A 24642-nucleotide genomic window follows, 5' to 3' on the forward strand; every position below is an offset into this window, starting at 1 on the left:
CTTCTTTGCTGAGGACATTACCCGCTGGTGGCTGTTAGCATCAGAGCCTATAAAGTACTTGTTTGGTACCATGAGCAGTTATTGGAAAGATCTGATCCTTCCTTCTAGCACTCGATGCTTCAGAATTTTTTTAAAAATTAGAATATGGATATATTTCTTTATTAGGATGCTCACAACAATGGCACACTAGTACTCTCCTTCTGATGTGATAAAGAATCTGACCCACACTGTGGCAGGGATAAGGGGTAAGGACTCTCAGAGCTGGTACCAAATATCCACTGAAGACATCTCCATTCACCAGAGAGGATGTTTCTTTGACTCCAACATCTTTACTGTAGCTTCCAGTCAGGTCTCCATGCCTTGAACCCAGACTTCTTCATTCTAGCATCAGTTGACCTATTTTTTTCTTGCCACTGTGGACTCCTTCAACTGCCCCATGTCTAACTTGCCCAGACAGCCTCTGGAATTCTGCAGCACATCTTTGGTATGGTGCTGCCCTGCCACCCTCAGGGGCATGGTTAGGAGTTGGGGAAAAGGGAGAACAACATCACATTACCAAAGCGAATGGCAGGGGCATATTAGGACACGACACTTGGACATATACCTAACAACCTCATAGGATACATGCTTTCTCCCCAGATGCTACATAATCCCCATAGAGAGCAAACACTTATAGAACGATTTTGTATGCTAGACATACATTCACCAAAAATGAATGGTGGTTATATCCATCATGTCCTACACACAGTGGGAAGTTAGCACCTGAAAGCTGGCACCAGATCTCTATCCTGGCTCTTCCTTGCCTTTGAATGGTGTCACTGTTCTGTTTCTGCCTGTTCTCAGCATTAGATCATTTTTCCAAAGGGAGGATAAGCTGGCAGAGAGAGTAGAATGGGAGATTGGGCTGAGGTAGGGGATTAATATATGGATAACAACCTGTAAAACAAAAATAATACAAAAATGCAAAACCCAGATTTAGTAGTATAATATAACAATAGAATATAGCTGGAATACTACATGCTAACACAGTATGATACATAACCCCAGGGGACGACTCAGTGAGGAGTGGGGCAGAAGCCACCTCTTTAGATTAAGAGCCTTTCCGTTGGACTGCTGAATGAACTAGATCTTCTTCATCTGTGAGCTTTCTTCGATGGTGTTAGAACAGGGAAAGACCGGCCTAGACACCCCATAGGCCCACCCCAGGGCCTTCTTGGAGCACACAAAACACATAAAGCACATTCTTATCCTCGTATAGCAGCAGAAGGTGAAGGATGATCTCCAGGGGCTCGGCATCTGCAGCCATCATGATGAACTCAGAGATGGCCCTGTTGAGGGTTTTAGTGGCTTCATTAGATCCTGAAGCTGCTTGTAGTTTCATGACTGCTGAACAAGGTCCAGTAGTTTCTTGGTGAGGTGGGTGTCTGTGAGGGGGTAGGCCTTTGGATTTACATCAGCATAAATCATATCTGCAATTCTGTGGTCTTGCTACCCATCTGGGGGCGCAGCAGATGTCAGAGCATGAGCATGTACCTCGGCCAGAAAGGAGGAGTCAATCCTTCAGGATTTCTGATGAATGGGAAGGGCAAGCCTCTAGAGTTGTTGGATCTCTTGGCTTAATAATCTTGAGGTTCCTTCTGTGAGATCTGCAGGGCTGATTTGAGATGCTCTCTGGAAGACAGTGCCTTGATTAGGAAGTTGATTTGATTCTGGAAATGGTTCCAGAAGAGATGTAAGTTTCATTTCATCATGTTGAATTTTATTCAGAAGTCTGAGGAACTTTCTGATAGGAGAGAACAGAACAGTTTGTGTTGACCCAGAGCCGTGAACAAAAACCAGTGAGGAGTTTCCATGAAGGCAGAGGTTGACTCAATGTAAGAACTCTTCACAATAAGAACTCCTCATGGAATTGGTTATCTTGAGGTGAGCAGCTTAGGGCCAAGTGACAGACCTTGTCAAGAATTTGGTACTGCAGATTTTTGCCTCAAATGGGTCATTGTACCAGGTGAATGATTTTCCATATTTTCTCTAAGACTGTCATCAGCCAGTAGACCAGTCAGGGTACAGGGAAACTTCTGTAGCCATCCGCACCAACTGACTGGTATAGTGTCTGCTCATTTACTTAATTCTGACTAATTCAAAGATGAACAAAATGAGAATCTTGGTCTTTGCCAGCTCCTTTAACTATCGCCTCTGTTTGTCCTTTGTCAGATTGGTGGGATCCGGTTCCTGTATGATAACCTGGTTGAATCCTTGGAGAGGTTTAAGACCAGTAGTGGCTTTGGCTGTATCCTGGCCCATAGCATGGGTTTGGGGAAAACTTTGCAAGTGATCTCCTTCATCGACGTCCTCTTCCGCCACACGCCAGCCAAAACTGTTCTTGCCATTGTGCCGGTAAGAGTTCAGTCGCCCCTCTGAGGAGCTCTGGGTTAATGCCTTGTTGGGTACTAAACAGCTTGTTGAACTCAGCTTTGAGCTTGTTTCTTAAAATCCTCTTTCTGGACTTGGCTTTCTGACAGGTTAATACTCTTCAGAATTGGCTGGCGGAATTCAACATGTGGCTTCCAGCTCCTGAAGCCCTTCCAGCTGACAACAAGCCTGAAGAAGTCCAGCCTCGGTTCTTTAAAGTTCACATCTTGAATGACGAGCACAAGTATGTTGCCTACCCTCGCCTCTTCTCCCTTTCCTTTTAGACTTCTTTCCAGGATCTGGATATCAAGGCACGAACCCTGTCTTCCCAGATTCCTTTTGGTTTCTTGATGTGTTCCTCCCCATCCCCACTGCCCATTTCCTGATACTCATTTTTTTCTCTACCTATAGTTAGGTAGCTTGGGAAATGTCTTATGTTCTGCTTAAAGGTGCTTTATATTCTGAAAAATATTGTATACATCATCCTATTTGCCCATGTGGATAGTAATAAAATTCAACATGATGAAATGAAACTGTCTATCTTCTAACTTCTCACCTTTTATATTTCTCTTTCTTAGAAGCCTAATCAGCAGTCTCTTTTAAGCCCTTATTTGCAGTTGACCTTTACTGGTACAACTTCAAAGTTTTGAAAAGGGTAAACTTTTGTTTTAGATTTGGATAAAATTATTTATATTTCTATTCCATAAATTCAATTTGATTTCTAAAATTCTAAAGCTACTTCTTGGCCCAAGCCAGCCAGCCATGCTACCCTCTCCTTGTTGGCATGGATAATTGAGAAGATAGACTTTCTCTTCTGCAGAGGCTGCCTTTTGTGATGTTTGGTCACACACATCAAAATGAGGAGACTGTGAGTGGCCTCCTAGATGGTTGATCACCTACTCTTTCTTGGATTTTAGGACTGTTAGCCCACATGCAGTTAATGAAATAGAATCAGGGCTCGGTTGTTTAGGAGTGGAAGGACTGTGCTCTGTGTGTCTCTGGGCTCTTCTACCATTTCTCCTTTACTGTTTGTCCTTGGCTCTTTACTCACTGGGGCCGGGAAAGGTAAAATGCAGAGTATTGCCCTTGCTTTTACTATCTTGTTTTTATGGGAATAACTTGAAATTCTCCCTCAAATGTAGAATTGTAGTCATGCATGTACCTCCAAGGGAGTTGTTACTTTTGCTTGCCTCGTGCCACTGCATTTCTATTTTTCTGCTCTTTAACTGTCATTGGTGACCCCATCCATCCTCAGTGGGGTTGCATCTCTGGGATACTGGGAAGGGGAGCAGTCAGCAAGCCCTGTGATGCTGCTGCTGAAGTCCCTGGCAATAAGGACTTCTGAATGTACATCATTGTGGCTCTAGTTGTGAACAATGTTTTCTGGGAAGCAATGGATGCAATAATTTTTTTCTCCTCTCTTGCAGGACAATGGCAGCTCGTGCTAAAGTGATGGCTGATTGGGTATCAGAGGGTGGGGTACTGCTGATGGGGTACGAAATGTACAGACTCCTCACCCTGAAGAAATCCTTTGCCACAGGTAGATCGAAGAAAACCAAGAAACGCTCTCACCCGGTCATCATTGATCTAGATGAGGAAGATCGACAGCAGGAGTTTCGGAGAGGTGGGCAGCCTTTTTTGGGGATGCTCTTAGGGTTAGTGTTTCAGGAAAAAAGAAATAGTGTCTACAGCAGCACCAAGTCAGATGTGAAGATTATTGATGTGAGTTGTATTGTCATGAACCTGAAATCCAGGTCCCTAAGATAGGTAGATGACCTCCACTGGCTCTCAGAACGTACTGCTTTCCTTGCCTGGTGTGGAATTCTGGGTGGGCCACTCACAGACTGGCTTAGGGAGATTCCCCTGCCCATCTGACCATTTCTCTCACAGAGTAATTGGGAGAATGGCTTTTCTTCTCACCACTTCCTAAAGGTGTTCTGGGGTAGCATGAAAAGACTATTTGTGAAGTATTTAAATCACTGATATACAGAGTAGTAATGATATTGTGAGTTTATAAAAGGGAGAATTTATCCCAGTTTAAAAAAAAAATTTTTTTTTTAGTGAAAGTCATTCCTCATAGTTTTAGTTCTGCTCCATCTTCTAAAGGACTTCTGCCTGTTTAAGGAAGAAAGTTTTTTTTTAGGTTCAGAGGCTGTTTGATTTTATAGGTCTCTTCATGTTGTAGATTATGTTTGTCCTAGGTTTGCCTCTGTGGTAGAGCTGGGATGAGCTTGCCATTTAGCAATGACTGGCAGGTAATTCCAGAAAGATTTTGTCCTTTAGCTAGCTCCCCACCAGCCAGCCCGCAGATGGTGCAGAGACATTGGCAATGATGAAAGTCAACTGGAGTTATCTGGATGATTCCTGTTAGTCTCACTTAGACCCATTAAAAAAATTTTTTTTAAATTATTTGTTTATTTTTGAAAGAGAGAGACAGAGAGCAAGCAGGGGAGGGGCACACAGAATCTGAAGCAGGCTCCAGGCTCTGAGCTGTCAGCACAGAGCCTGATGCAGGCTTCGAACTCACAAATGGTGAGATCATGACCTGAGCCGAAGTCGGATGCGTAACCTACTGAGCCACTCAGGTGCCCCTCACTCAGAACCATTTTTAATCCTAGGCTGGTAGTCTATAAGTCACGCGCTCTGCCACCCAGTTGATATAAGCCCTAGGTAGAAATGCAAGGTGTTTTACTTAGAATGTAAATGAAAAAAAGAAAAAAGATAAGGAAAGAGGGAAAAGAGATATTTACTGCAAGAGTCAAAAGTCCAGGTTAATGTGTCACACCAAATGCACAGGAGCCTGGATGGCTGGCTCCCTTTCACTGATGGGGGCTGACTCTTGCTTTCCTGCTTCCTTCATTTCTTCTGTCTCCTCCAGGGTGCACCCCTACTTCTCATATTGTTGAATAAGAACAGGCCCTGTCACCCTCTGACTCCGGATCCTCTTCCCTCCCTAGAGTTTGAGAAGGCCTTATGCCGCCCTGGCCCTGATGTGGTGATTTGTGACGAGGGACACCGCATCAAAAACTGCCAGGCCAGCACCTCACAGGCCCTGAAGAACATTCGCTCTCGCCGCCGGGTGGTGCTGACCGGGTACCCCCTGCAGAACAACCTCATTGAGTACTGGTGTATGGTTGACTTTGTGCGCCCAGACTTCCTCGGCACCCGGCAGGAGTTCAGCAACATGTTTGAACGCCCTATCCTGAATGGGCAGTGTATTGACAGCACGCCTCAGGATGTCCGCCTCATGCGGTACCGGAGCCACGTCTTGCATAGCCTCCTGGAGGGCTTTGTGCAGAGGTGAGCCATCCTCAGGGCCCTGTGTTTTGAACCATCAGAGAGCTGTTTGTGTAAAGGCATGCAAAGCTGTCCCAAAGGGGAACTGTTTTAGCAGGAAGGTCCTTCCCTAGTGGGCGATAGTAAAATTTTCCTTTTACTGAGTAGCTTTTCCTGAATAGCACACAAATGATGGATATGTTTTAGTCCTCTGAAAGTTTGGCCTAGAAGTACTTCTCTCAGAAGTTAATCTTTGAAGTTTCTAGGGATACCTACCTTACTTGCTGAGAAGCAAAAGAGAGCTAGACTTCTGCCAACTCAATGAAAGCGTAGAAGGGCTGGTTCTCAGGGGCATGGCCTCCCCAGCTTCAGCATCTCAGTAGGTGTAGTTAGGCTGGTCTAAAGCAATTCCCTTGTTTTTCTTTGTTAAGATGGCATGTGTGCAGAAAGTTTAGAAAAACAACCTAGATCTGGGTATGAGCCTGGAGTTTCCATCTCTGCCACCCAATCTTCTTTACTTTAGTTCTCATCCTTAAAATGAGTTTCTTCTAATGGTCACTAAACCAATCTTCATTGTTGTAAGACTGCTGTGAATGTTGAGATCCTCAAAAGGGGTGTGGCAGAAATGCAGGATTCTCTTGTTATGCTGCGCTGACCCCTCCTGGCCACACTGGCTTAACATTTCTGATCTCTGCCTTTGTAGGAGGGGCCATACTGTGCTGAAGATTCATCTACCTGCCAAGGAAGAGAATGTGATCCTGGTGCGGCTCTCAAAGATCCAGCGCGATTTGTATACACAGTTCATGGACCGCTTCCGAGACTGTGGTAGCAGTGGCTGGCTGGGGCTGAATCCCCTCAAGGCTTTCTGTGTGTGCTGCAAGGTGTGTTGAGGCCTCAAGGAATACTGAGATATGAATGAAGAATGACATGGTCCCAAGGGAGTTATTCCTGCTGGGAGTCCTTGATAAAGGAAGAATAAAGTGAGAGGGGCTCCCCTCGGTTTGCTGCATTGGAGAACTGGGGACCCCAAGGAGAGATGTGCTGGTTGTGTGCTGCACAGTTCCTGGGGGTGCCACTCAGCCTGTGATATAAATGGTGCTCCTTGCAGTTGTGCAATTCATCTGGTCAACCTGTGGTACCAAACTTGAGGAATCACTTCCTTCCTTTCTCACTGATTTTTTTTCACTTGGGAAAAAGGGGTAATGGAAAAACATTATGGGGCAGTTTTTGACTGCTAATATAATCAAGATTCAAGAAATACATCGCTTAGGCAAGTTATTAGACCTTGTGTTTGATTCTGTTTAATCTTTCCTCCTGATAATGCTTGAGATGATTCAGGGATAGCAGAGCCCAGGTGTCTTTAGCACTAAGCTTCATGAATAGATTCATGAACCACCCTGACTTGTCTTTAGTATGTGCTTCCTGTTGCCTAATGAGGGACCTGTTTCTTTGATAGCTCTCAGCTGACCTGTTGGATATTATTCCCAATTGACCATTGCTTTAATAAGTCAGCTGAAGACATGTGTCAGGGGACAGATGGGGTTTCAAAATGTTTCTTTTGTAGCCACAGTCCTAGACCAGGGCCAGGAAGCTACAGCAGATATGGTCTGTGAGGATGCTACAGTGCCAACACACCCTTCCTATTCCTTTCCCCGCCCCCCAACCCCCCAGGAATTCTCAACTCCTGCTAGGAATAGTCCCTGAAATGACTTCTGATTGGTCATCTATAAGTCAGATACATTTGTCTATAGGAAGAGATTGGTTTTATTTCATAGTTTCATACAGTAGTTGGCTGTAGCCACACAGTGAAACAGGAACATTCTTATCCTTATTTAAATAAGAATACAAGGCTTGTGATACAGCTTTTTTGATTATGCATATGGGCATGCCTGTTCTTATGAACTCTTCCAACTCATGTTATGGTGATCACAGTTAAAATGAATTTGTAGGTTCTTTGACTACGAGGAAGTTGGAGAAACTCTAATTTTTGTGTGACAGTGTATGCTGTGGGAAGTGTGTGTTTGAGCAAGTGCATGTTTCCAGACTCCCTGGGATACTCTTAGATTGTTCTCTACCCTGTGTCACTTCCCCTTTAACTTGAACTTCAGATCTGGAATCACCCGGATGTGCTGTACGAAGCCCTTCAGAAGGAGAGTCTGGCCAATGAGCAGGACCTAGATGTGGAAGAACTTGGCACAGCTGGGACTAGTGCCCGCTGCTCGTCACAGGGAACAAAAGGCAAGGGGGAGGACAGCACCTTGGCCTCCTCTATGGGAGAGGCAACCAACAGCAAATTCCTACAAGGGGTTGGCTTCAACCCTTTCCAGGAGCGAGGCAACAACATTGTCACATATGAATGGGTGAGTCAAACAAATACTTCTGTGGTCATAAAACACTGCTGAGAAGGGATGATACAAAGCAAAACCTATGTGGGAAGAGGGCGTGGGTTGCACAACACATTGTGCTGCTAAGGTCTCTGTAGGGAACTGTAAAGGTTGCCCATGAGCTTCTGCCTTGGAAGGAGTAAATTTTATTTCTAGTCATCTGGCCATGGACCTTCTCTAAGCTGCCTCATTTCTCTATTGCAGGCCAAGGACCTTTTGACTAATTACCAGACTGGGGTCTTAGAGAACTCTCCCAAGATGGTATTGCTTTTCCACCTGATTGAGGAAAGTGTTAAGCTTGGAGACAAGATTCTTGTGTTCAGGTAGGAAGAGAAATCCCCCAATGACACTGTGTATCTATAGTAGAGTGACATAACCCCTACAGAGTGAGACTGTCTGGGGTAACCCCAGCTCCTTTTGTTTTGTTTTGTTTTCCTCTTCATGCCTCTCCAAACCAGTGCTTCTTGCGAGGACCTTCTTGCATTTCATCTCATTCTTGGAGTTTCTTATTTTGCCCAATGTGATTTTTCTGCAGAGAACAGTTTAAAACCCTAGGCTGACATTGGAGGTCATAGTCTAATCCTTCATATTGTGGCTCATGTCAGATCTGGCTTGTGACATGCCTGAAAGCTAGTTTTTACATTTTCAAAGTGTTTTAAAAGAAGAAGAAGGCTATTCAACAGACTGAATGTGGTCTGCAAAGCCTAAAAATATTTACGATATGGCCCTTTCCCAGAAACATTTGCTGACCTCTAGTCTAATCTGCTTCGGTCCTTCCCCTGCCTTTTTTTATTTATTTATTTATTTTTTTAACTAAAAACAATTGAGGAGGGGGGCACCTGCATGGCTCAGTCAGTAGAGCATAGCGACTCTTGCTCTCAAGGTTGTGAGTTCAAACCCCATTGTTGGGTGTGGAGTCTGCTTTAAAAAATAATTTTTTTTGATGCTTTTTATGTAAGGCCAATAAGTAATATGATTTGTTCCAGAGTTGCATTCTCTGGCCAGAGCTTTGAGTTCCATCAAGGCCTGACTCTTTGGGGAACGGACATAAAGTTGATTGCTTTCTTTTTGCTCTGGCTAAATTATGCCCCCATGAGAGCTAAGGGGCATCTTGGGAGCCTCAGAGTAAAGGATTCTGTGTGTGGCACACATTGAGAGGAGAGCAGTGATTCTAACCGGGGAAGAGTTTAGTATCCCACTGGTTTTATATATCACTTCTGAGGAGACTGCTTCTCTTTATAACTTGAAAGCCTAGTAAGACCCAGAATATTGATTGTGGCCTATAGTTAGATCTGATGTATCAGATGTATCAATGTTGGTTTTTAATGCTGATGTTATTTGTTACTATGTACTGAGCTAAACCCCACAATTTAGGGGAGGTAATTGAGGAAGAATTGAGAAAGTAGAAGTAATAGCAAATTTAGTGGGGTGGTGATAATAGGTGGATGGATGACTCTCCTCCCATTATGAGCTAGGGAGAATACCCCTAGTGGTTCTTTGTGGGTTCTGGGAGTTCCCATTGTCAGAAGGCTATACATGATTGTGAGTCCATTGGGGAACAAGATTCCCTTGGGTCTGGGAGCCTTCTGAACCAAATGTTATCCCTTCCAGCCAGAGCCTTTCCACTTTGGCTCTCATCGAGGAATTCCTAGGGAAACGAGAAGTGCCCTGTCTACCTGGTGCTGATGGGCAAGGAGTACAGAAGTGGGTTCGAAACGTCAGCTACTTCCGTGAGTTCACTGTGGCTTTGTTTCTGGAGGCTTGGCAGGGTCTGCTTAAGGCTTTCCTTTCCTTCTCTGCCTTTCTGTCTTCTACTCTATTCTCCACCAAATATTTAGGAGTATCTGGAGTAGCCAAGGAGCAGGGAGGTATTGAGAGCAAGCCACTGTGTGTGAGGCGCTGTACTAGAGGCTGGGGAGCTTGGGCAAGATACAGGGAGAGCAGAGAAGTGGAAGACAAAAACCTTGTCTTCATCTGAGATACAGTAACTCCAAGACAAATACAAAGCAGCACTAATTGAGTGCCTTAACAGATTCTAAGAAGAACAGAATCATTGTGGGAAGGATGATTGGAGAAGGATTCCTGGAGGGGGCAGAACTTGCAGTAGACTGGCAAAGATGGGGAGAATTTGAATATACAGAGTTAGTGTGACCCAAAGATCATTCTAGGAAGAAGCAACAGAGTGAATATAGGCCCAGATGATGCGTTCTTCTCTATAGGGGAGATAGTAGTCCTAAGAGGAGGAAAATTAGTTCTTGAGGGGATTAAAAAAAAAAAAGCTTAGCTCTTCAAAAGTATAAAGCTTAAATAGGCGTGCAATAAATGAACATCTGTATATCTGTGGTATTTATACATTTTCATAAGGGACTTGTTGATTGGGGGGGATGCATAAAAAGGGTCTTAAGGGGTGGTAATAAAAAACAAAAGTTGAGATATATTAGCCTCAGATACTTACTGTCCAGCTATTGACATTTGGGCGAGATAATTCTTTTTGTAGGTTGGGGGCGGGGGGATTTTTAGCAGTGTCCCTGGTCTCTACTCATTAGATGACAGTAGCATCCACCTAGTTATAACAACCAAATATGTCTCCAGACACTTCCAACTGTCCCCTGTAGGGTGGGAGGGCGAGGAAATCACCCTTGTTGAGAAACACTGGCCTAAAGGAAGTATTTAGAGAATAGAGGTTCCTGGGGTGGCAGGAAGACCCCCAGCACAGGATTGTATTGACTGTAGGCTTGCCCAGTGAGTCAATGCTGAGCTGTGCTTGACAACTGTGAGAACTCAGGCTGGAAAGGTAGGTTGGGGTGCCAGTTGGAAAAGCCTCTAATACCAGCCAATTAAACTGATACTTCCTTATAACAGTAATCATCCAGTCCTCCATGTGCTTTTTCATCTCCTTAGCTTTGTCCTTTTCTCTCTTTTCCCTAGGATGACAAATGTAGCCTCTCTTTTCTTATTCATTCTTCTTTTTTTTTCTTCCAAGATTTTATTTAAATTCAAGTTAGTTAACATATAGTGTAGTATTGGTTTCAGGAGTGATTTAATGATTCATCACTTATATACAACACCCAGTGCTCACCACAAGTGCCCTCCTTAAGAGTCATCACCCATTTAGCCCATCCCCCACCCACCTCCCTGCCAGCAACCCTCAGTTTGTTCTCTATAGTTAGGAGTTTCTTAGGTTTGCCTCCTCTGTTTTTATCTTATTTTATTTTTTCCTTCCCTATGTTCATCTGTTTTGTTTCTTAAATTCCACATATAAATGAAATCATATGGTATTTGTCTTTCTCTGACTGACTTATTTCACTTAGCCTAATACCCTCCAGTTCCACCCATGTTGTTGCAAATGGCAAGATTTCATTCTTTTTCATTGCCTAGTAGTATTCTGGTGTGTGTGTGTGTGTGTGTGTGTGTGTGTGTGTGTGTGTGTGTGTGTGTGTGTGTGTGTGTGTGTCTGTGTGTGTCTGTGTGTGTGTGTGTCTGTGTGTGTGTGTGTGTGTGTGTACACACACACACCATATCTTCTTTATCCATTCATCAGACAATGGATATTTGGGCTTTTTCCATATTTTGGCTATTGTTGATAATGCTACTATAAACATTGGGGTGCATATCCTCCCACTTTTTTTTTTTGCATGTACCCCTTTGAATTAATATATTTGCCAACCTTTGGATAAATACCTAGTAGTGCAGTTGTTGGGTTGTAGGGTAGCTCTATCTTTAACTTTCTGAGGAACCTCCACACTCTCTTCCAGAGTAGCTGCTCCAGTTTGCATTCCCACCAGTTTTGTATGAGGGTGATAAGTTCTTTATAGATTTTGGATACTAGCCCTTTCTCTGATATGTCATTTGCAATTACCTTCTCCCATTCTATAGGTTGCCTTTTAGTTTTATTGATTGTTTTCTTTGCTCTTATTCATGCTTCTTAATTGAATGTTACTTTTCCCCCTTCCTTTGAGCTTCCGTCTTTTTATCCATATGCCCCATCCCACTCCCCCAGATCTATTCTTTTTAATGACTCCTTATAGTAAGTTCTTAATCATAGGAACTTGTTAGCAATGCAAATTCCTGGTGGAGGAACAACATCCATATCAAAACACAGAACTCCTAGTCCCTCTGCACCTACCAAGATTTACAGGACTGAGGCAGACAGGTCACCCTGAGCCAGCTTTTACCAAGCTTCCATATTTAGGGTGGTTCTTAGGCATTCTAAAGTCTAGGAACCTTGACCTTAGAATTAGTTTGTCTACTAAAGGGAGAAACATAGTTTATAATCCTTGTTGCACATGGTGATATGTTTAAACTATAGGTTCCTGGGACTCACTGTAGCCCCATGGAATGTCCATGGGGGTGGAATCTGAGTACTATAGTGTATTTGTTTTGTTTTAAAAACACATTTGTCCAGTGATTTTGCTGTGTACCCCTGCCCTCGTATGTCCATTTCTTGTGCTTTTCCTTCTGTCCTAGGGCTAGATGGTAGCACCCCTGCCTTTGAGAGGGAGCGGCTCATTAATCAGTTCAATGATCCCAGCAACCTCACCACCTGGCTGTTCCTTCTGTCCACAAGGTGAGTGGATCCTGAGAGGGGAGGTCAGAGGGCTGTGTTCAGGGCAGTTGGCCATCTGGGCAGGTATCCAAAGTCTTATTCAAGTCCCATCAGAAGAGATCTGCTCAGGTTTGTGACTTGTTTTTGAAGTCAGAGAAGGGACTCCAAAAGGAAATTGTGTCAGAAGAAGGGTAGTCGTCATGATAGTGTCACAAAGTTCTTTGAGCCCTTCATTAACAATGGTCATACTTAGCTTTTCTCAGGAGTATTCTGAATCTTAGATGATGGGATTAATTTGAAAGTGCTTTAAAAAGTAGAAAGTGGGGTGCCTGGTCGCTCAGTGAGTTAAGCATCCAACTTCGGCTCAGGTCATGATTTCACGGTTCGTGGGTTCAAGCCCCGCATTCAACCTCAGTGCTGACAGCTCAGAGCCTGGAGCCTTCTTCAGATTCTGTGTCTCCCTGTCTCTCTGACCCTCCCCTGCTCACGCTGTCTCTGTCTCAAAAAGAAATAAATAAAAAATATTTTTTTAAAAAAAGGTAGAAAGTGTAATGTAACTGTTAAAGGCGATGGCATTATTTGTTTCATGCCAAGCAGCTTGAAGGCTGTGCTGCGTTCTGCCATCAGAATGTCCTCTATGGGTCTCAACTACTCATTTTCCTAAGCTGTTAGACTAAACACACCAGAAACATCTATATGCAGATGTTTTCCTTCACCAAGTGATATCACTCTGGGACCAGGATGCAGGGACCTTACTCATTACAGAGGAATGGAAAGTGAGTTTTTCTTTCAGAGCTGATCAACACTTCTGTTTTGGATTTTCGGGGCAGACTTTTCAGTGCATGAGCAATATACTGTTCATCAGCAAGACAGTACAATCCTCTAGTATGTGTTGTGCTTAGGACAAAGGTGGTGATATGGGCTAGCAGTCGCAGAGTAAAGCCAATTTGAAAACTGTCTTTAAAACAAAAGGTTCTGTGATTGTTGGCTTGTGTTTTACAGGGCTGGATGCTTGGGTGTGAATCTGATTGGTGCCAACCGAGTAGTGGTGTTTGATGCTTCCTGGAACCCTTGCCATGATGCCCAGGCAGTGTGTCGAGTATACCGTTATGGCCAGAAAAAGCCCTGTCACATCTATCGCCTTGTGGCTGATTTCACTCTTGAAAAGAAGATCTATGACCGACAGATTTCCAAGCAGGGCATGTCAGGTAGGGCATCTTTCAGGCTCAATATTAACTTTATTTTATCAGTGGGAGGCAGGTTGTGGGAACATGGGTAGGCTTTGAATCACAGAAAATCAGCAGTTCCTCCCATCTTATTCTGATTCAAATAATTTCGTAAGAGGTGATTGACCTCAGCTCGTCCTGGGCAGGTTTAATAAGAGCTGAGCATAGGTAGGCAGGTTTCTCTTATGATACTCCATTTCACCGGGGCCTCAGACCTGGTCTTTGACTTTCAAATATGGGATGGTCTGAGGTAGTTTAGATATTAGTGACAATTAAGCCAGCCACAACCTCTCTTTTATCTGCCAACCTATGTAGCTGTGCTTTTGTGGTCTTCTCTGCTGTGTAGTAACTTTCTCCATGTCTTCTCCCTTCTAGATCGGGTGGTGGATGATCTCAATCCAATGCTGAACTTTACCCGGAAGGAGGTGGAGAACCTACTGCACTTTGTTGAGAAGGAGCCAGCTCCCCAAGCATCCTTGAACATAAAGGGGATCAAGGAGCCAGTCCTCCAACTTGCCTGTCTGAAGTACCCTCACCTCATCACCAAGGTGAGAGCCTGGGATGCATGCAGTTCCCCGTACAGCAGTCTCCACTCAGGGAAAGTTGTCTGGCAAACTCCTTTCCTTCATCTGAAGTTTTGTTTCATACAGAAGACCTGAACTCATCTGGTCTCCTTGCCCCGTGCAGTTTCCCATCCTAGTCATTAACCATGCTCAGCTCAGCCATGTGGAATAATTTGGCCAGTGTGAGTTTTTCCTAGCAGAAAGAAGGGGTAAAGTTCTAGAAATGTAGTCTGATAATTCTCTAAACTCTCCCATCCTTTTATTTTTTAAGTGTCTACTTACTTTAGGAGAGAGAGTGAGCATGCATGCATGTACACGTGTGAACTGAGGAGAGAGGGAGAGAGAGAAAATACCAAGCAGGCTCCACACTGTCAGCACAGTGCTTAACGCGGGGCTCTATCTCATGAACCATGAGATCATGACCTTAGCCAAGATTAAGAGTTGAATGCTTAATGGACTGAGCTACCCAGGCGCCCCTCTCCTATCCTTTTGATATAGAAGGCAGATTTGGGTTGTCTAAAGGTGGGCTGGGTTAAAGTTGTGAGCTATACTCTTGACGAAAAGACAGTAAACCTGCTTATGTGTCTGTGAGCAGGCTCTCTGTGAGTGCAGGAGATAGCCAGCCCTTTCTCAGTTTCAGAGTAAGCCTCATTGTATATCAGTCATGTTGGCACACACTGATAATTAAATCAATGTCCTCCTGTGTCCCCAGGAGCCTTTTGAGCATGAGTCACTGCTCCTTAACCGAAAGGATCACAAGCTGACCAAGGCTGAGAAAAAAGCAGCAAAGAAAAGCTATGAGGAAGACAAACGCACATCCGTCCCCTACACCCGCCCATCATATGCACAGTATTATCCTGCAAGTGACCAGAGCCTGACCAGCATCCCTGCTTTCAGTCAGAGAAACTGGTGAGTCACTCAAGGGGAGGAAGGTCTGCTGCTGGGCCAGGCCCAAACCTTTTGACTGGTTCTGTTTTTAAACAAAGGAAGAGCCTACAACTTGCTTCTTGGCTGTTGTGAACTGACAGGTTCTGCTCTTGGATGAGGTTCCAAAGCAGTTCAACAGCCCTGGTGTTTTAAGTGGCTCTGGCTGGAAGAGTGAGCTACTGGCCTTGTGACTCAGAAGAGTTTTTCTAGACTCCTGAAGAGATGCAGCTTCCCAAGACACAGAGGCCCAACCCTCCCACACAGCTGCATTCGTATCTGTAGTGCCTTGGTTTTAGATCTTGCTTAAGTAGTGAAGTTCAAGGGTAAAGGCCAGGTCTATTGTGGGTCTTGAATTGTAGTCAAGGAATTCTGCTGCTCTTAATGGGATTTCATTTTGTGGCTATGCCACGATCCCCCCAAAAAAATATTTTTCTTGAACACAGCTTCCAGAGTATGAACACGATAGAAGCCAATTGCTAAGCAAAGAGGTTCTTTGTAAGAAATTACAAAACATTATCTAATTTTTTTGCATTTTAAGGCAAAATAGCTTATAGGGCTTACAAGATTGGCTGCCTGATTGAGTGGTTTGCATTAAATTTTTTTTGTTTTATTATCTTTAATCAAAGATAATTATTTTATTTGAGAGGGATAAATTTAAAACTTTCTTTTTCTTGATGGTTATTTTTTGAGAGAGAGACAGAGCACATGTGGGGGAGGTGCAGAGAGCAAGGGAGACACAAGACTCCAAAGCAGGCTCCAGGCTCTAAGCTGTCAGCACAGAGCCTAATGCGGGGCTCAAACTCATGAACCTTGAGATTATAACCTGATCCCGAGTCGGATGCTTAACTGACTGAGCCATCCAGTCACCCTTAAAACTTTTTTCTTATGAAGATTCCATGTTAAAAAAAAAAACTTGACAAATGAGGTTCTCAGGGAACTGAAACCATGTAAATTTTACATTAAGACTAATTTTTGGTGAGTAAATTTGCTTTTTTTTTTTTTAATGTTTATTTTTGAGAGAGACAGAGCGTGAGCAGGGGAGGGGCAGAGAGAGGAAGACACAGAAGCCAAAGTAGGCTCTCGGTTCTGAGCTGTCAGGACAGAGCCCAACATGGAGCTTGAACTCCTGAATGGTGAGATCATGACCTAAGCCAAAGAGACACCTAACTGACTGAGCCACTCAGGCACCCCAAATTTGCTACTTTTTATGTACAAGATGCTTTCAAGAAAAATGTTATTCTCTTTCAAAACCTTCAGACTTTATTTCTGTCATTTTCCAAGATACTATTATCTGGGAATGTTTTTCCTTCTTGTCCTCCACCACTTTTTTTCTCTTTTCTGGGCTTTCCCATGCAACAACAGGAATGGACTAAGCCTGAACCCAGGTAGAGAAAAGCCATAATGAGGAAAGATGTGACAAACGAGCTGGGGTCCGGGCTTTTGTGGCCCATCTCTGACTCTGTGGGAGCCATACCATGATCCTGCCGATTCTTCTTCCTTTCTGGGTATATGTGAGGAAAGCTTTCTGTCCAATTTCCTTCAACCCCTCAGAGTAGGAGGCTTAGGCTAGGTTCCTGTTACCCTGACTTTTACCTTGATCTGACTTTGGATCCTGGGAAGACTCCCACTGACATCTGACCAGGACCCCTAGCTCCTGCAAAGCCACCCTGGGCAGACTGAGGAAATGAGACTCAGACCTGGTGAGCTTACTGTGCTCTGTGGTCTATCTGGGAATGCAGAGTCCACAGGGCCCAGAGGGCTACCCAGTGGTGCCTGTAGCAACCTCATATCAATGTTCTCCAGTCAGGTAAGAAAAACTATACCAGTCCAAGTAGGTCTCCCCCAAAACTGAAGACCATTGGCACAGATTTCAGAAAACTTAGTGACAGGGTCTTAATTTCAAAAATCTTAAATCAGGAGTAGTTTTCTCAAGGTACCAACATTCATTTGAAAGGAAGGTGAAAAATGAGGAGCGTGTCACTGGCCATCAGGTAACATTTTGGCATGCTGGCGTAAGACATGCACAGCAGTGCTCAGGCTGGCCATGGCTGTGTGCTATTCAGAGACCAGGGCTTTGTGAACAGCATTTTGGCTGCCACTGCTTTTGTGGTGGTCATTACTAGAGGGGCATTTTGGACACTGGTCCCTGGAGGAGCCCAATGAAAGGTTATGTGGAAGAGAAGAGATGTCTGTATTACTTACTGAAACTAGAGGTTCCAGAGAATAAGATGGTTGATGTTGAATAGGTGCTCTCTCAAGATCACCTGAACATGTGGCATCACGTGGTCTTTTCCCTGGGTGACTGAGAAAATTCCACCCCTTTGTCTTCAACTTGGCATGCACTGTGTTTTAAAGAACTTTTCCTCTCTTATTGCATCTTTACCTTTTCCTAACTTCCTTCCAAGGACTAATCCCTAATGTATATAGACTGTCCAAATTCCTAGAGGAGCAAATGTCACCTCTGATCCCCAGAAAGGTATTATTCTGCTGACGTGATTCTTCTTTGACTCTGAGAGGCTGTATGTCTCACTGCCACTCTATCTCCGTCCTGCCTCTAGTCTCCTTTTCAATTGGCCGTAGTCTGCAGGTTCTTCTGATCCTTCTCAGTAGCAACTGAGACTGTAGAATGGGGAATCTGGAGAAACTCTGCAGCCTTTGTAGAAAGGTAAGGGCTGTTTAGCTGAAGTCTCTTAGTGCATTTGTCTTTCTCTCACAGGCAACCAACACTGAAGAGTGATGAGAAGCCTGTGGCCAGTGTTCGTCCTGTGCAGTCCACCCCCATCCCCATGATGCCCCGGCATGTCCCACTGGGAGGCAGCATAAGCTCTGCCTCCAGCACAAATCCAGCCATGAACTTCCCGATCAACTACCTACAACGCGCAGGGGTCCTTGTGCAGAAGGTGGTCACCACAACAGGTTGGGAATTCCTAGATCCTCTTCCAGGGCTGCCTGTCCCTTTTAAGCTTACTTTGTTTATTCAGGAAGTATTTATTAAACACCTCTTATATTCTAGGCCTTACTACATTGGCACTATGGGTAAAAATAGAGAAGATAGTCCCTGAACTTGAGGAATTTCCATTTTAATGAAATATCTTAAGAATTCTAACATGGAACTGGGTTTTCTTAAACGTGATATGTAGGATAGACTCTGAGCACTGTAGAGATTATGGAAATTTCATGTTAACACAGAGTTGGTCTGAGAGAGATATGAATGTGTTGAGTCCTGCCTGATTGTAGGGTCAGCTGGGTATAAAGGACAACTGTCAACCTCCCTAATTAATTAGAATACCTCAATGTCACTTGCTTCTTTCTTTGTGAGTTTGATGTGAATTGAGCATGGTGTGCCAGTGGTAGGAGCCTGGCAGCCTATCTGTCTCTGCAGTTGGTTCTGTGATTGGGAAGGAAAGCATTTCATGGAGCTGTTTTTCATCTTATTATCCAGAAATATTCATGGAACATAAATATGAATAAAAATATCTTAGTCGGTTTTTTTGAGTATGAAAATAATATATCCATTGTAAAGAAATTGTGAAATGACTAAAAACAAAAAGAGAGCCCTTTGTAATCCTACTTCTCTGATTCTCGAGCATACTTTTATTCTTTAGTTAGGTATAGAGTAATGCCAGCAAGGAAGAGGATGAGGCCACTTTTGGAGCCTAAAGTGATGTGGAGCAGATGGATGCAGATGGCTTAGGGAGGAGGAAAACAAACAAACACAGAAATAACCATTTGAACTAGAACTTTGAAAACTATGAATGTTTCATTAAATCAAGGGAAATTGATCAGAAAGATGATCAGATTTTCTTTTCTTAATAAAGTTTGTCATTCTCACAGTTTTCTTTGCTAGACAACTGTGAGAGGAGGCCCTGCTTGCTTCTTCTCCCTTGGTTCAGACCTCTGCTCCACTGAGAGGCTTTAAGGAAGCCGTTGAGGAACAGGGGTGGACGTGGACTTTGCATCTTCCCTTCTCAGTCAGGTAATCTAAATCTGAGGTCTGTATCTTCACTAGATATTGTTATTCCTGGACTCAACAGCTCCACAGATGTACAGGCGAGAATTAATGCTGGTGAAAGCATCCACATCATCCGTGGGACGAAAGGTAAGAACCTGACCAAGGGGCCCATCCTCTACCTTTGGTTCAGAGTGTGGGACTGGGAAGAAGAATAAATACATATGGCCTGAGCTAGAGGGAGGATAAGAATTGTCCTATGTTAAAGTGTCACATGTGGCGGAAGCATGAGAAGAAGCATTTCTAGGAGCTTAGCACAGTTGGGGTGGGCCCAAAAGAGATCTGTCAGTGGCTTAAAAGAAGAGCATTAGGGTTCCTCCATTCCTGTATTTTGCCTTTGTTTTTATGGAGAATCTTGAGGTAGGTTTGGATAAACATCGTGTTTTGTATCAGTCATAGCCTACCAATAGTGATGCTATCAGCTATAAGGGCCTGGGCACTACCTGGTGAGGTACTAATCATGGCAAGCCCCCACAGACATTTCCAGAGCCGGTGTGGTGGCTGGACTGGCCCTGTGGTTCTTACTGTGATTGCATGAGCCCCTCAGCAGCACTATCAGTGGACTTTGAAAAAACAAGGTTTATGACATTGTGTGGCACCGCAGGGCCACACAATGAGTTCATGGGTAGAGAAAGGAGGAGAGAAGACCTGGATTTCTATTAGGGTCCAGGAGTTCAGGTGGTTAGAGTACTGTGGGTTTACTCTTTATTGGTAAATTTAAAACATAAGAGCAGGAATTAGGGCATGGCAAGGTTACTCAGTTCAGTTTTCAGGGTTACTCTGGGGTTTTCTAAAAGGGGAACTTCATGGGTGGGCACAGCCTGGTTCCTTATCTACTTGTTTAGCTGGTAGCTGTCATACAGGTGCAGTTTGTTTATTTGAGATGAATGCCCTTGGAATGGAAGCCTTGTTAATCAACAGCTTAATGCCTGGCACTTACACTGCATACAGGGAGACCGAAAGTGGAGAGAAAGAGCTGTGGAGTGGGTTGGTAGCTAACATGTATATTATTGTGTTGTCTTACCCACTTGATCAGAGTAGGGGTGGAGGTCTCAATTAGGAAATGCACTGGGTGGATGAATTAGTATCTGTGGATTGCATGACAGACATTTTGAGTGTGGTAATTTAAAAAAAGTCCACTGCCTCTGGCCTGTTTATAGAGGAAGATGAGATTACTGGAATAAGAAGTTTGGACTGGACATTGTCAGAATGCAATCTGAACCTATCATTCATATCAGCCTTTATTATGAGGCTCCCTGAGGCTATTTAGCAAGGAGATTTTGCCCTAGCCTCTGTTGGATCAAAGTACCTTTTAGGCTCAGGAAAAGATGCCATGAAATATATGGAATATATGACCCACAGAGAAGATATTACCAGCTTCCTTACCAGGTTCCTCCCAGCCTGTCAGAGTACTTCATCCAGAACCAAGGCAGCCAGCTTACTCTCTTCCACAGCATCCTGTTTATTTTCTCCATTGCATTTAATCTTTCCTGATATTTTCTGGTATCGTGTCTGTTTTTGTAGAGGTTGAGCCCTGTGGGACAGGCCCCCTTTCCATCCTGTGTTCTTCAGTGTCTAGAACAATGCCTCGTACATGGTAGTCACGCAGTCTCGTGGAGTAAATGAGTAATATTGGGTCCACAGCTCAGTCAGTCCACTTCTTATTTCAGGGGTCTCAAGAAAGGGCATGGGGCCTAATTTTATAGCTGTTTCCCAGCCCATGATGCCTAGGCCTGGAGTTTTCCCAGGGTTGGCTCATTGGGTATCTGCTCCTAGCAGTCTTCCTCCTGCTTTTTGCTAGGGACGTACATTCGCACCAGTGATGGGCGGATCTTTGCTGTCCGAGCAACTGGCAAACCGAAGGTCCCAGAAGATGGTCGGATGGCTGCCTCAGGTATAAGTGGCTTCTACCTTCTATTGACCTACACAGCATTTGTTTGTTTGGGTTTGTAATTGATTTTTTTGAATAATGGGTATATGGTTCATAATTCAAAAGGTTTAAGAGGAGTAAAGTGAAAAGTTTTTGTCCCCCGACACTCCCAGCCATCTATTCCTCCTTTCTGAAGGTGCTACTCTCATTTGCTTTTTTCAGAGATATATTATACACATACTTGGTACAGGAAAATGTGTGTGTGCACTTTGTGTGTGTGTGTGTGTAAGTGTTGGTCTATGTGTTAAATATACGTATGTAAGTTTTCTCTGTATTTTTATTTCTTTTTTTAACTTATTTATTATTTTAAAGTTTATTTGTTTTGAGAGTATAAACTTGAGCAGGGGAAGAGCAGAGAGAGAAAAATCCCAAGCAGGCTCCATGCCAACAAACCCACGAACCATGAGATCATGACCTAAGCTGACATCAAGAGTCAGATGCCTAACCAGTTGAGCCACCCAGACCTCCCCCTCTATATTTTTAAAACAGATGCTAACTCACTATACTATACTGTTTATTTTTTCACTCACTGGTGTATCTCAGTACTTGTTCCTTACCATTTCTTTAGATGTGCCTTATTGAAGTTTGCACAGGATGCTGTTAGATGGGTATAAGATAGCGTGTTACTGAGTTCTCTGTCCTTGAACATTTAAATTGTTTCACTGGTTCATAGTCACGTGGGTATGTCTATAGGATGAATTCCTAGAAGTGGGATTGCCAGGTCAAAGCGTGTGTATGTGGCACATTAACAGTGTTAGGAACTCTGGCCAACTTCCCTCTACATGAGTGACTCCTTTCTATCCTTCCCCTGTGGAGTATGAGCGCTAGACTACTCTTGCTTCCAGCTGTTATTATGGAAATTTGCATACCTCCAAACAAGCTGAAAGAACAGCATGATGAGCACCCATGTACCCTGCACCTAGATCCAATGACTGTTACTGTTCTCATAAACTTTCTTCTGTCTCTCTTCCTTCCTATTATTGGAACTGTTTGCAAGCTGAAGATGTGTCATTTTACCTTTAAGTCCTTCACACATCTCTTAAGCGTAGGATATTCTCCTAGCCACAACACCATTATGACACTAAAACAAAAGCTTAAAATTCCATAATGTTACCACCTGTCCCAGTCGTCTTTCATGGCCATGGATTGGGTTTTTATTTATTTATTTATTTTTAATTTCACATTCTTTTTTTTTTCTTTTAATTTTTTTTTGAGAGACAGAGACATGCAAGCAGGGGAGGGTCAGAGAGAGAGAGGGAGACACAGAATCCAAAGCAGGCTACAGGCTCTGAGCTAGCTGTCAGCATAGAGCCTGACACGGGGCTCAAACCCACGAACCGTGAGATCATGACCTGAGCTGAAGCCAGACGCCCAACCAACTGAGCCACCCAGGCACCCCTGGGTTTTGTTTTTAAACCAAGATGGACCTTTTTTTAAACTTCATTTTACTTTTTCCTCCCATCTTAGTCACTGGCTGTCGCTGCTCCCAGGAAGAGTCCAACTTATGACAGAAATGATCTCTTAGCTTTCCATATTCATTATCTCCTAGAATTCACCTTTGTCGAGTTTCACAGATTGGGGACCTAGGGTGTAGAAAAGTTATGTGTCTTATTATAGACTTGTTTCCTAGATCAATGGATTTCTTTCTTTGTGACTGGGAAAAGTTGACTGGGTGATGTTGTTTGGATATCAAACTCTTTGAATTTGGGGGACCACAGGACAAGGTGTTTTGTTTTTTTTTCATGGAATTTTTCCTATACCCTCCTTCTCTCCCTGGCCATTCTGGTTCTCAGTTACCTACATTTTATCCCCAGGTTCCCAGGGGCCTTCTCTCGAATCCACAAGCAACGGCAGACACAGTGCCTCATCACCCAAAGCCCCCGACCCTGAGGGGCTGGCCAGGCCCGTCTCTCCAGACAGCCCGGAGATCATCAGTGAGCTCCAGCAGTATGCAGATGTGGCTGCCGCCAGGGAATCCCAGCAGAGCTCCCCAAGCTCCAGTGCCGCCCTGCCTGGCCCCCCAGCTCAACTCGTGGACAGCAGCGCTATTCCTGGGACAGCTCTCGGGACTGAGCCTCGGCATGGGGGTCATTGCCTCAATAGTTCCCTCTTGGTGACCGGCCAGCCCTGTGGTGACAGGAACCCAGTGTTGGACTTACGGGGCCATAAGCGAAAGATGGCCACTCCACCTGCTGCCCAGGAGTCAGCCCGCCGGCGGTCCAGGAAGGGCCACCTGCCAGCCCCCGTGCAGCCGTATGAACACGGGTATCCAGTTTCTGGCGGGTTTGCCATGCCACCCGTCTCCTTAAACCATAACCTCACCACTCCCTTCACCTCCCAGGCTGGGGAGAACTCCTTGTTTATGGGCAGTACTCCCTCCTACTACCAGCTGTCCAATTTGCTGGCAGATGCCCGCCTGGTGTTTCCAGTGACTACTGACCCTCTGGTGCCAGCAGGCCCCGTCAGTTCCTCTTCCACGGCTACCTCAGTCACTGCCAGCAACCCCACCTTCATGCTCAACCCTTCTGTTCCAGGGATACTACCCAGCTACTCACTCCCATTCTCACAGCCACTCCTTTCCGAGCCGAGGATGTTTGCGCCTTTTCCTTCCCCTGTCTTACCCAGCAACCTTTCACGGGGCATGTCTGTCTACCCAGGCTACATGTCCCCACATGCAGGCTACCCTGCTGGCGGCCTCCTCCGGTCCCAGGTGCCTCCATTTGACTCTCATGAGGTTGCTGAGGTGGGCTTCAGCTCCAATGACGATGAGGATAAGGACGATGATGTGATAGAGGTCACTGGGAAATAGCTGGGGAGTCCCTCTCCACCTCACTTGAGGCCCCCCAGCAGGTTGCCCACCAAGCTGGAAGGCAGCAATCCCGGCTTTCTGAGAATAGGGCACTTGGCAGGAGGGAAAGGAAGAGGGCAAAGAAAGGTGGTTGACTATAGTGGCAGGCTCTGTTGCTGTGTAACAAAAGAGGCAAAATAATCCAACAGAGCAGCAATAGCGGGAAATCAGGGACCCAAAACAGGAATGGAGAGGCAGGGCAGCCTGCCTCTCTTCCTGCCTGCCTTGCTTATGCTGTGTGCTTGCTTGCTTGCCATCTTGAGTGTAGAAGCTCACATCCCCTTTCTGTCTTTGGGAACATTCTCTCCCAAGAGAGCTGCCTTACTGGGTGACTTAGCTTGGCCTGGAGAGGGGAGGGGAGGGAAGGAGGGTAAGTGAAGGAGGGTGGGTAGGGAGAGCAGAATGAGATTTCATGTGAAGTGGAGTCTTTCTAGGGGTGAGAAAGAAGCAGACCAGGTGTGTGTGTGTGTGTGTGTGTGTGTGTGTGTGTGTGTGTGTGTGTGTGTGTGTGTGTGTGTGTTTTA

The 24642-nt window shown here is 44.6% G+C and overlaps 1 protein-coding gene and 1 pseudogene across 2 annotated transcripts in view; one reads left to right on the forward strand and one right to left on the reverse strand.

Moving 5' to 3' along the window:
• RAD54L2 (RAD54 like 2) overlaps positions 1 to 24642 on the forward strand; it is a 99241-nt gene extending 74599 nt beyond the window's left edge. For both annotated transcript variants that reach the window (XM_029918211.1, XM_029918212.1), the window contains exons 7-22: positions 2212 to 2394; positions 2520 to 2653; positions 3837 to 4033; positions 5367 to 5709; positions 6389 to 6566; positions 7794 to 8045; positions 8274 to 8392; positions 9681 to 9799; positions 12537 to 12636; positions 13618 to 13823; positions 14217 to 14389; positions 15117 to 15313; positions 18048 to 18247; positions 19341 to 19430; positions 21142 to 21234; positions 23085 to 24642. In XM_029918211.1, the coding sequence (XP_029774071.1) occupies positions 2212 to 2394; positions 2520 to 2653; positions 3837 to 4033; positions 5367 to 5709; positions 6389 to 6566; positions 7794 to 8045; positions 8274 to 8392; positions 9681 to 9799; positions 12537 to 12636; positions 13618 to 13823; positions 14217 to 14389; positions 15117 to 15313; positions 18048 to 18247; positions 19341 to 19430; positions 21142 to 21234; positions 23085 to 24079 (3579 nt within the window). In that variant the 3' untranslated portion in view covers positions 24080 to 24642. The remainder of the gene's footprint in view (positions 1 to 2211; positions 2395 to 2519; positions 2654 to 3836; positions 4034 to 5366; positions 5710 to 6388; positions 6567 to 7793; positions 8046 to 8273; positions 8393 to 9680; positions 9800 to 12536; positions 12637 to 13617; positions 13824 to 14216; positions 14390 to 15116; positions 15314 to 18047; positions 18248 to 19340; positions 19431 to 21141; positions 21235 to 23084) is intronic.
• On the reverse strand, positions 1021 to 1467 carry LOC115273281 (annotated as a pseudogene).

Source organism: Suricata suricatta, chromosome 12, assembly GCF_006229205.1.
Source record: "Suricata suricatta isolate VVHF042 chromosome 12, meerkat_22Aug2017_6uvM2_HiC, whole genome shotgun sequence".
NCBI lineage: Eukaryota > Metazoa > Chordata > Mammalia > Carnivora > Herpestidae > Suricata > Suricata suricatta.